The sequence below is a fragment of the Euwallacea similis genome, chromosome 22 (assembly GCF_039881205.1).
Source record: "Euwallacea similis isolate ESF13 chromosome 22, ESF131.1, whole genome shotgun sequence".
Classification (NCBI taxonomy): Eukaryota; Metazoa; Arthropoda; class Insecta; order Coleoptera; family Curculionidae; genus Euwallacea; species Euwallacea similis.
In genome coordinates, this window is record NC_089630.1 from 1,868,814 (window position 1) to 1,881,454 (window position 12,641).

The following is a 12,641-nucleotide window of genomic DNA, read 5'->3' on the forward strand; positions in this document are numbered from 1 at the left end:
AGAAATATGAGAAGAATTTCACTAATATAATTTTGAGTTACCTTTCCAAGTTCTTGTTCTCTATGCTTGCTGTGCGGAATATTCCTCAAACGAACAGGAATGTACCAAAAGCTGACGTTGACCATTTCAGGTTCCATGATTAGATAGAATTTATCGGGTTGTTCTCTGATTCTTTTTACCAAATATTCTGACAGTTCCATGAGCCGATCCATGTGTCTTTCAAATCCATCATCGCCCTGCAAATATGAAAAACTGTGTTAAACTAATAACCGTATTAAAATTCGAAGAAAATAATATTAAAATTTGAATGGTCTTTAAGATTGCTAAACTTGACAGCTTCAGTATTTTGTTCTATGGAGGCTCTTAATTCTGCAGAGCACCCTGCTTATTATACAGGGTATCCCAAAAACAATTCTACAAAAGTTGCTGGTTTTTATGCAACATGGTGTCAAAGTAATTTTTTTAATTTTGTGAATTGGGATTAAATGTTACAGTTTTTGAATTACACAGTTGAAAATGCTCCTAGGAAAATTGTTGGCGCAATAAATTTATATAAAATATCTATTTCAAGGTAGATGAATGACGCCTAAACTTTTTATCAGTACCGATAACTTCATGAAATAACATAACAACAAAACTTCAACAATTTTGGAGACAGAGAGAAAAAGTGAAAATAAAAACACATAGAAACAACACAATAATGTTCTCTTAATTTTGATACATTTGAAAAAACAAAGTTTGCTTCATCAATATACTTTTTACAGTTTAAACGGTGCATCACATATACGTAATAAATGACATAGTAAGTTCATATCTTTGTAACTTTTTGTGCAATACTTATTTATTATATTATGCGCCGTATAAACTCAACATTACTCAAACAATTTGCTCTTAGTTTTTCGTATTTATTTATTTTGCTGTGAATTTTGCTTTGGGTGCGTGCCAAAATTACCCTTGATCTGTAAAAAATATGTTGATAATGATCGCCTTTTTTTATACTTCCACATATAGCATTCACATATTTTATTCGCAGTTTAAATAAAATAAAAGCAAATCTATCAACAGAACAATCTCTCCGCCCACGTAATAAGACCTTGGTGTAACTACAATAGGTATGACCTGGGACCATGGACTATAAAAATTTCATAATGAGAGCTGTACGTATTCGACTTTAATTAAGTATAATATAGTATTCTAAACTATTGCTTCTGGTAATGTAAGGACTATAATAATTGTTTATGAATTAAGTTAATTCGTTGATAAAATTGTGATAGACCATCCTTATTTGTATATAGGAGCATCGCCGCGTTAAATTCCGATCCCCAGTGGCGCAATTGGTTAGCGCACGGTACTTATAAGACAGTAGTCGTGAGCAATGCCGGGGTTGTGAGTTCGAGCCTCACCTGGGGAAAAATGTTTTTTATTTTTTACAATAATTTTCAAATTCTGATTGAGAAGCAGCATATGTATTGAAAATTGTTATCCTCTGTTAGGACAACAAACGGATCATGGACACGGAGTAATTAACTGCTCTTGCAAAAAGAATTAGTAACATTCCGTAATCAGTAGTTAATTAGAGAAAATATTGTCATAACAATAGATTAGGTACATTTTACGTGTCTCGAAAATAGCTAAAAAATGTGAATTTCAATAATAATATTCAACAAACTATCACTTAAGGTCAAGATTATGCGCAGATCTGCAACGATGAAATTGTGTTGGATATGATGATCCGGGTTCGAGTCCCGGTCAGTTATCCTTTTTTATTTTTTGTATATAGTCCATAGTCGTAGGGAAAATAGTGTGCATAACTTGCAGGAAAGTTTCTTAAAACACATCACAGCCGCACTCGCTTGCTGTTTGTGCGAAACATTTCACGTTCGTACGTTAAGAGTTATACTTTTGTTATGCGGAAAACTATTGTACACGCACAACTTCACATATATTTTATATATCGAATAGTACAAAGTACAAACTGAAGCATAAGATGCAACACAAGATACACCGATTTGTGAGCGAAGTTGCCTCCTTGTTACAGTGCCTATACGGCTTTATAATCGTAAGATGAAAATCAATAAAATTTTAGTCAGAGGGTCAATTGTATACTGCATCGGTATTTTTGCACATTTAATATTTAGTTTTGATTTTTTTTAGTATGAGCAATTTGGTTAAAACTTAAATCTGATTGATATTGTTTTTTACCTTAGCTCTCCATTGCAACCACAATTTGAAAATATCATTGTGCCGCCCACATTGAATGACTTTATCCCCGGTATCGTACTTTACATCGTAGAGTTTGTCTTGCATAAAAAGATAGTCAGCAGACATCTGATTGCAGCTCATCAATAACCCCTGTTAAATAAAAACTATTACATTACATACTGTTGTAACATTAGTGAACAACTTACATCTTCTTTGAAATGGATCGTTGAACACTGCAATAGGGCACCCATAAGTTTGTGTGGATTCCAGGTGACGGATTGGGCTCTGGAAAATTTAGCTAATATAGGAAGTATCCAGGTTTTATATTTTTTAAATTGAGCTTTTACTTATAATGTACAAAAAGTTTACAGCTACAGAAGAATCGTTACTAGTACTTGAATCGTTTTATCAATAGCTTTAAAAAAATATCGAATGTTTATTTCATTTTTTTAAATAAAAAAATACATATTTGCTACCTTTTTTGCAAGTCATTACGCTTAAAATATCTTATAAAATATAGGATATCCCATTAAAGAAAACATAATTATCATCTGCATAATAAATCATGTGACACAAAAAACATTAACTACGTCACTAGGTTTTTGCGGCAAAAACTATCCAAATCCGTTTTTTTTTACTTTCTCGAGGCCTTATTGGATAAATGAAATACAGAGACGTCCCAAAATACTGAGTTTTTAGAAATGCCCAATATCTACGGAACCAAAATGGTGACACTTTTTCTGCCTTTGAGAACTTTCATTTCGTAAAAATCGAAGGATGAAGAAGCCCTATATCTGACACTAACAATAACTGAGATGTCTCGTAAAACGATTGAGTTGAGACACCCTGTGCGTAGTTTAGTCAATAATTTGAGGGTAATTTTTTACAATTGCAAACCTTTCTCGTATTAATTATATACATATGGTTTAACTATGTATTTCAGTAAGATATGGTATTATTATTAACAAATTAATGCTTACGTGTTTTGTAAATTAGTCGGAAATTTTAAGTATGTGAGGTTCTAAGTCTCCTAGATATGTTATGTTTCATAAAAAACGTATTTTTTCACAATTTTCAGTCCTTTCACTTTTTTGCATTCCATGTAACAAGTGTTCTGCAGCTGGAGTCCTTTTCGGCTGAACCTAGATTAATAGTAGCCCCCATTCAAAACTCACCCCAAAGTCAGGCGCCCTTTATAGAACACGACTGTAAGCCCGGAATGTGATTAATGAAAACAGTAATTAATACTGGCCTGTCAAGGTCATAATTGTGGTTTTAATGTGGGTAATTTACGGCTTTGGGGAGTGCTTTTAAAATACTTTGGCTTCATTCTTTAAATGTCATTAGAACTGACTAATTAATTAAAGTATTAATTCTGCGTATTACATCTAAATACAAAATTATAAACACCTCTTCCATGGTTACAAGTAGTATTCTTCCAGAGTATTTATTTATTCAAGTATTGGTTTAAAATTAAAAAAAAAAGCGAAGTTGCAAATTAATACATAAAATATAGGAGGAAAAATACGACAAAGGATTTAACTCTAGCAGTAGTTATTATTGTCTAATTAGAAGGATTTGACCCTCGCAGCTTCTTTCCTTGAACAAATAATGTAAGAACTTTGAGAGCAAAAGCGTGTCGGGATTGAAGTGAAAGAGTAATCCCTGACTACATGAGAATCTCGCAGCTGGATATCCGGGAGGTGAGATTATGGCCCTAAATCGCTTTTATATCAATGTTACATCTTATTTAGGTAACAGCAAATATGATATTAATATTTATTTAATTTTTGCAGTGATTTTTTTTGCATAGGATTTTCTCCACAATATGCTAAAATAGGTTTTAGGATACGAGTAAATTAGAGTACAGAAGCAGGAATAATTAAACGTTCTATATTCTCAAATTATTGCTAGACTATTATTTATTATTGTTCTATTATATCTATGTATCTATTATATATTATTAATTATTTATTATTAATTATTGCTAATTCGAAATGATACAGAATGTACGAGTGCCGCCAAAAAACTCTAGGTTTCGATATATCACAAAATAATAAATTAGCTATCTTACAGTGTGCTTGTTTTCCTGAATTTTAAAGTCTGTTCTAATATTTTTTTTGGCTGAGTTTTCCATAGATGCCTCTCATCGTTCACAATTGAAATAAGGCTTCCCAGGAGAGACTATTTAACCAGGATGAATGTCTTCCTTGTAAACTGTACTATCATCGTTTTATCGGGGTTTGCAGACATTAGTTTTCTTTAATTGTCCTGGAGAAGCGTCTCCTACTGTCGCCGTTGTGAAAAACAGGTAGATGGTAATAATTCTTCTTATTACCTTTAGCGAATCGATTTTTGCAACTCTCTTCCAGAAAAAGAATGCCGGGAAAGGCATTCTCCTTAGTTAGTACTCTTTAGGTACATTGATAACGTGTTTTGTGCACGTTCTATAAACGCTCCATCTCTTAAATACATCACGGTTTCCGAACTTTTGCAGAAAAAGCATTGTGTCCAATCGTTTACACTCACATAATAATAGAGCTCAAAAGTTGAATTATTTGAATAAAGAATTACCGATTTATTGAATTATTTCACTGTAAAAACTAACTTGGTATATTAACTTTATTTTCAGATTATTCATTATTTCTGATTGGCAGTAATGTCGACGCAGAGGTAAATTTTTGATAAATTCACTAAAAGCGAAATATCCTCGAAACAAACAATGTTTTTATATACATGATGTTCCTAAATATCATGTACATACTGAAGGGGATACATTTTTAGTTTATTTCATGACTAAAATATCATATAAATATAGGTCCGCAAATGCTTCCTTACCTATCTACAGGATGTTCAAATTTCAAAACTTTTCAGTTTTTTTTTCTTTATAGGTCCCGCAGCTTTTGAGACATTTAGTTAAAATTTAGAATATGGTGTACGCCGTAGGATTTACATAATTGAAAATATCAAATGGTTTTGATAATCTACAGGATAATATTTTTTCAGGGGTCATGTCCATTTTCCTCCTCCTAAACTTTTTCGCGATGCGTCACTGATAGAATCTAAAATGCAAAGCGACTTTTTTATTTTGTTTAGAAACTTTTTGATTTCTTGTAGTTTTTTCGTATCTACAACGGTTATCGAGAAAAGGAATAAAAAACAATTTTTTGCAATGTTTGCAATGTGGATCCAAATATCTATATCAACCGACCAAATATTCTGGACATGGCAGATCGGCAGCGGTATAGAACCTTCCAAAGACATTGGCTTTCTCAACAAAACTTCTTTTTTTAATTAATTCTGTGATCGTAAAACTGCCAAACCTTGATCCCTCTAAAAAAGCAACCGAGGCTATAAAATCAATATTCCAAATCCAAAGCCACCGATAAGCCGTAAAGTGGCCATCAATTTGCATTTTCAACTACTTACGGTTTAGGGCACACTTTCCCTGCGAGATAGTGTCGAAAGCACCCCACGGGGTTCTCAATGATTGACTTAGAATTAAATTTGAGGACATGATGATATAATAGATTCGCCTAATTTATCTCAATAATATATCAGTTTAGAAAATTACTGTTCATAGAAAAGAGAAAATTTAGAAACTGATATACAGTACTCCACGAATGTTTAGAAACATTAATAGGAAATGGTTAAAATATTGGAAATGTAGTTTACGGTCTTCATTCAATTGCAATTGAGAATTCATTATATATCATCAGGTCTTATACTACATTTCTGTATATACTAGTTTCCCGTCAGTTTGTTTATAAATATGTCATTGTTATGGACATTTTAACAAGACAATGATCCTAAACATACGGTTCGAACTATTAAAGCGAGATTTGAAGATTATAATGTTAACGTAAAGGACCGGCCAGCATAATCACTTGATCTCAACTCTATTGAGAACTTATGGGATGACATAGGGAGATCAGGTTTCATCACATCACAAACAAAGACAATTTATTTAAAGTTATTAAAATAAAGTGGGGAAAATTATCGACGAAAAAATATGCAAAATACATTGTTTCCATGACAAATCAGTGTAAACTTGTACTAAAAAATAAAGAATTTTCTATAAAATATTAAAACAATAACTTGTTCCAAACTTATATGGTTGTAATTTATGACTTGTTTAGTTAATACATTACCGTACTCGTTTGCAGAGAAGTATTAGGCATCTACTTACGTTCCTTTTTTTACTTATAACTAATATTATTCGAATTAGCAACTTACCTTTCAACCCCACTTAGCCGAGGATGTCTATACTTTTTGGACAGCAGCAGACCTCCACCCCAAGCAGCCTGAAACCATTTTCGGCTTATTACTCATAACAAACCAATAATTCAACTTACATCAACATGTAACCACATTCCGTATTTATCACAAATATCAGCCACCTCATTGATGGGGTCAAAAGCTCCCAATACAGTCGTCCCAGAAGTAGCGCAAACGAAGAATGGAATATGACCTATAAAGTTACCATAAATAACCGTCTTCAGTGAATGAACTAAGTAATTGCCTTTATTTTTCCGATCTATGACCAGACGTTCCAGTTCAGTACTAATCATCCTCCCGTTCTCGTCAGACGGTACCATGACACAATTATCCGTTCCCAGACCGCATATTGACGCACAAGATTTTACACTGTAATGGCTCTAAATACAAAAGCAAGATAAATATCAATGCTCATTAGAAGTATATGTACTAAGAGACTCACTTGATCTGAAGTGAACATAACAAGTTGCCCTTGTATGGTTGCTATTCCCTTTTCCTTGTAATTGGGAAACATTTTATGTCTGGCAGCCAGGAAAGCGTAAAGGTTCGAAATTGATCCACCTTAAATAAAAAATACAATTGCAGAGCAATACAATTATAATGTGCATGCTGGAAAATTACCTGGGGCCAAAATAGAGTCTCCGTTCCTCCAACTTCCTCCTATGATCTCTCTCATATGGGTCATAACCACATTCTCCATAAGAATAAATACAGGAGCGATCTCGTAGGTGAACATATTGGTATTTGCTGTTGCAGTCAGCCACTCCCCTGCCATGGAAACCAAGTCTAGACCGCATGAGAGCTGATTGAAAAATCGTGGATGTCCTGTAACAACATAAAAGACAAAATTTTTGAAGGGAAAAGAAACCAAAATTGTCTTGTTTTTTCTAATAAGGCAAAGGGGGTTTAAAATGGGCCAGTTGTAACAATCATTATTTATCATCATTGCCTGAATTTTTTGTAGTCTTTCAGGCATTCTTGTCATGTGTGTACTGTATCTTTGTGAACAATCTTAGTACAATCTGTCCTGTTGTTATATTATTTATTTTTGTTATTAACTTTTTCCGTTGCATTTGCCCTCAATATGTGTCCGTAGTTCAACAATGGTCTCCAGATGGATTTGCATATTTTTGTTGCACTTTTTGTACTGACTTTCTTATCTGTATACGTTAGCGATTGAAAGTGTTTTGTTCATATGATAATTTCTATTCTCATGTTTCGAACATGTTTAGTGAATTTCAATGTTTTATCCATTCCAAGGATTTTACGGCGTTTTTTGGTTTAGTTATGTGACTGACCTTCAAAGTTTGGTTTTGGATTCTACTAATATGCAACAGTTAGTAGCATTACATTTTCTGTAATTGTAAATGATCTGTTTTTTTTTTATGGTTTAATTCGCTGCTGTTGGCATAAACTAATTTTAAAGCGAATGATGTTGCGAGTTCCCAGAGTACGTCCTTCTTTTTGTTTATAATGATCGCAAAAGAGGCGAACTTTTACTACAAGTTCTTTGAATTATTCTGCAGTTTTATGAACACGAAGTGACGAACAGTTTGGACTTCCTCTAGGTACGTCTTATCTGCACCGAGGTTGCTATAAGATTCCCTCTTATTATATATCTCCTAATTACGACAAAACGCCAGCAATTTATCTTTTATTAATCTGGGGACAGATAGCATACAAGCCTGTCCCCTCATAGCTTCAAGTTCTTTTCAAAAGTCTTATGTCGATCATTTACACGTTCCGACTGCGTGAAATACAAAAACTATGCAATCTCTCGTAATCCATTCATACAAAGCAGGAAAAATGAAAAATGCTTTGGAGTATACAGGCTTATACAACAAAGGCATCAAAACGGTGCCATTTCACGGGTCTGTTACCAAATAAAAAGCCGAGATCGTACACGTCAGAAGCATCTGTTTAAACGAAAAGATGTAATAACAGAGAGTTGTTGCATATCCAGATTTTCCACCTAGGAATATCTAAGAACCACATGCTGGATGACATCAGCACATTCTAATGGTCACATTTAAAGGTCACGATTTGATAATTTTTGTTTCCGTCAAAGCGTCTCAACACATGGTGTTCCTTGACGTCGCGCTAATATTTCAGAAAGTGATTTCTCAGATCATTTTATGAAAAAAAGTTCATATGAACATATATCCGCAACGGCCTACATTTTTGCTACAAGATGTTGAAATTTTATATTCAAATAGTTATTTTTAAATTTCTCAGAAAGTATTTTAGATATTGGACGTAAAACCCAGCATTTTAATAAGAAAAGTATTATTATTGTTCAACCAGGCGCGTCCTTACATACGTACATGTCTTGAGATATTATTTACGAAAAAAGTTGTACGTCACTGATACTTTTTCGCGGGAATATTTTTTTAAATTTAAAAATAAACAAATTAATTAAGACGAATTTTATTGCTGTAATTAAGAACGGCTTATCTAACAAAAAAAGCATAAGAGACCTTTTTCATGTAAAATTAACCAGCCTAGTTTTCACACTCATAAGATGAAAGTAACTTTCCTCAGTTTTTATGTGTACATGCCTATCAAAAGTTTACTGTCCAGTTTGGTAACTGTCATTACCCATTATTCTTACACAGTGGAAACATCTGCATTCCATGGCGATCCGCGATTTTTGTTAAATTGGAATAGCATATTATTATATAAGAGTATAATATTAATGTGTCAAAGACATCATTCAACGATTAAAGAAAAAGTTAAAAACTACATCTTCAGGCAAAATACCATTTTCCATTTTCTCTATTTGCTCTGCGGAAACTCCACTTGGGGCACTGACTCAGTGGAGTGAATGAACAGGCCGTAAGCCCCATTCCTGACAGACTGCGCGTCGGGACAATCCGGACTTAGGAGGATTACGGAGGCACCCGGCTCCCGGCTATTAACCAGCTCCTGTAGCAATTATTTTAGTCTCGTCTTGTTGATGCAAACTGACATTTATGAGCCAATTGCCCCGTTGAGAATCGACATATTTGCCAACAATGGTATTCGAATTAAGATTTTCAAATTAATTGTAGATTGCTTTGAAACTACGTTCTCTGCAAGCGAGTATGCGTTAAAGTAACTTTGCATTTAACATGTATTTAAGAGATGCAAGTAGCACTTTACTTCATACGTGCGTATTGTTTGAGACACTTAGAAAACCAAAAGAATTTTGTGACATTATAAAATGATATTCCATAACAGAGCGTCATGACCAGCTTTACACTATGTCCAATGTGAGAAAGCCAGAGGAGGAATCTCAGAAGTGGCAAGAGGTACTTAAACTGGTTCAACAAAGTTCAGCAAATCGGAAGCCAATAGGCCTTCAATTGAGCCTAATTTACATTCTATGGTCCCATTTTCATCTCCCGCAGGAATGGAAAGGCTGATGTAAACTCTACACTCACACGCTGCTAGTTTGGTGAACTTCCGGAATTAGCCAAAAGATGATTTTCGTCAACCTTTAATGCTGAGTTAAGATATTGAGGAAAAAGGTCATGATGTGTTTGGGGCCGCGTTACATTATCTATAGAAAAGAAGGTACCAATAACTTAAAACACTACAATGGTCTATGCTACAATCAGAAACCAATCAAACCACCTATTCACTTATGGCATTAACATTAAAACGCCTATTTTAAATCAATTTTAGGTTCCCCCAAAAATTAACACGATTTTCTCACCCCAAACGCACGTCAATTCAAAGTGGTGTAATTAAGAGCACTCAGTCTTCCCCCATTTGATCCCCGCGGCTGCAGCCGGTATCCCACGCCGGATTAAAAACTCCCCCTATATCCCATAAAGTTCGGGAATGCGTATTTTATAGATTATTTGGGTCGTCGGCACAGACGGCATCTGAAAAAATCTTCTGGATAATCTGAAGGGGAGAGAGTCTTAAAAAATCTGGAATGTGCACTTTTCTCCAGCAGGATTTATCGGCGTGCATTTTTGCAACAAGAAGGTAACCAATAAATAATATGAAGAATAACATGGAATCTGCTGCTGTTATTTCAGGCTAAGTATAGAAATCTGCCAATTTTTTTTAATTAAGCGAATCAGCCGTACGTTCTGAGAGAATTTCCTTCACCTGCCTGGGGTAGCTGAGTAACTGACCTCTATTTCTTGATCTTTGTATGGTAGTGTATCCTATTTAATACCTGCCTAGAATGTTATGTTCCATCCACTTTCGATTTTTAAACGATATCAGTCGTCCTTGCAAAATAATTCCCAGCTGTATGAGACGAAACTCTCCCCTTAGAAGTTCTGAAGTGGGATTTCAATCGGCACGTGCCCGCTCATCACAAGAAAACACCAATATTTGATTGTGTTAGTGGAAACATAAAAGACCACTGATTGCGTTTAAACCCTTCGAGGGATACCGTATAAGCCACCCTAATATTATCTCTCGATACCAACTTTCCTTTCTGGCCAGCTTCAATTCAATTTTCCAATCTCTGAATACTCCTAATTGCAGAAGTCTTCCCAATAATAATTCAGCCCCAGTATTTTTTTTTATTATTCCCAGAAATTGAAAGAATGTAACTGAATCATTAACTGATGATAATAATTTTAAATGTATAAGATGACTGATTACAGAATTAACTATTCATGTTTATTTTGTATTGTCGTTTGTTTCGTAAAATCTAAAAATTTTGATTTCGCACTTGAGAAACTTCGTAAGATATCTTGTAGAAGCAGATATTACTACTATAATAAGTACCCAAATAAACCCTACCTAAAATTATTACACGAAAATGAATTTCTTTGTAACATGGCGAATGAATATCTCGTTTACAACTAACCTGTACAATTTTATTTCAACTAAAATTCAAAAATTTCGAAGCACCTAAACACATAATTATTTAGATACAAATAATGCCAAATCATTTACTACTATTTATTTATTTGTCCGGAATCCAAGAAAATCTCCACATTATCCCAGACCCAATTCCTCAACTCTTAATAAATCCAGTGTTGGACGCAAGTGGGTCTAATCTCTGGTTAACTTATTGTTTAGAAGTAGATATTATGACCATATGCGAAAAAATGACGCACAATCCAAGCAACTTTACCAGGATGTTATTTCGATATTATTGGTTTCCTGTATCCACGAAATTATCTTCCAAATAAAGTTGTCACGACTTTGAACTACTATTCTTTAAAAAAACAATTTAGACATTTACACTGTCTTTAGTTTTCTCTAGGACTATGACTGTTTTCTGGTTTCTAGTTTCTTTTGATGTTTTCCCCAGTGATGGGATTGCAGCTAATCTAATAGTCCTCGTGTCTGAAAAGGGGCCCCTTTAATGCAAGCATCCGTAAGTAACATCTTTGTTTCAAGTCCACTGACATTCAATTATTCTGAGCAATAGCCCGGGATAATAGCAGATTGATAGCTTGGATCTTGTGGATTGCGATGTTTTGATGGCAGTTTTTCGAGCAGTAAAATGTTTCCGTTCAAGTTTAATAGAAATTCTAACGATCGATAACAGTTACTTATCCAAGTTTGGAATTTAGTTGATGAAAACGATCTCTTTTCACTTGCGAGAGAGAGTCAAATAAAAACCTTAAAAATGATATTGGACTTAATTTATTGAAACAATGTCAAAAACTAATATGTAATTTTTTAATGTAGTCCAATTACGTTCAAGGCACCTTCTCTATCGTTTTGGAAATGATTGAATACCCAAAGGAAAAAAATCTTTTGGTAGTGTGCACAGCCACTCATGCACTCATGAATCACTTCATCATTAGTTTCAAATTTTTTCCCACCTAAAGCCTTTTTAAGGCGATTAAATACATGATAATCGCTGGGAACGAGATCAGGCTAATATGGAGGATGTGGTAGACATTCAAACTTCAAATATTGGACGACTACCAGCGTTGTGTGGGCAGAGATTTTTGGCTCTAATAATAGGCTTGAAACGGTTTCTCAGAGATTCTGAGTATGTAGCACTAGTAACTGTACCTCCATAACCATTTTTACGGTATGTTCTCTTTTCTATGTCACACCGTATATGGGGTGTATTTTAAGTAGAGATTTTTCTTTTAATACGACACAGACCGTAAAAAACTAAGCAGAATCTTTACGTAACATTTTTTCGAAACCTCAAAGGAAATTGAAATATTCGTGTATGAAAATTTTAA

General features: G+C 34.1%; 1 protein-coding gene and 1 non-coding gene across 3 annotated transcripts in view; one reads left to right on the plus strand and one right to left on the minus strand.

The window, feature by feature from the left end:
• The window catches only part of Gad1 (glutamate decarboxylase), a 29,314-nt gene that overhangs the window by 6,383 nt on the left and 10,290 nt on the right, over nucleotides 1-12,641 (minus strand). For both annotated transcript variants that reach the window (XM_066401262.1, XM_066401263.1), the window contains 8 exons: nucleotides 7,102-7,305; nucleotides 6,923-7,041; nucleotides 6,725-6,860; nucleotides 6,558-6,673; nucleotides 6,439-6,506; nucleotides 2,409-2,487; nucleotides 2,203-2,352; nucleotides 42-236 (listed from right to left, as the gene is read on the minus strand). In XM_066401262.1, the coding sequence (XP_066257359.1) occupies nucleotides 42-236; nucleotides 2,203-2,352; nucleotides 2,409-2,487; nucleotides 6,439-6,506; nucleotides 6,558-6,673; nucleotides 6,725-6,860; nucleotides 6,923-7,041; nucleotides 7,102-7,305 (1,067 nt within the window). The remainder of the gene's footprint in view (nucleotides 1-41; nucleotides 237-2,202; nucleotides 2,353-2,408; nucleotides 2,488-6,438; nucleotides 6,507-6,557; nucleotides 6,674-6,724; nucleotides 6,861-6,922; nucleotides 7,042-7,101; nucleotides 7,306-12,641) is intronic.
• Nucleotides 1,320-1,411, plus strand: TRNAI-UAU (transfer RNA isoleucine (anticodon UAU)). Its single transcript is given in 2 exon segments — nucleotides 1,320-1,357; nucleotides 1,376-1,411. It is a non-coding gene; the product is annotated as a tRNA-Ile (tRNA).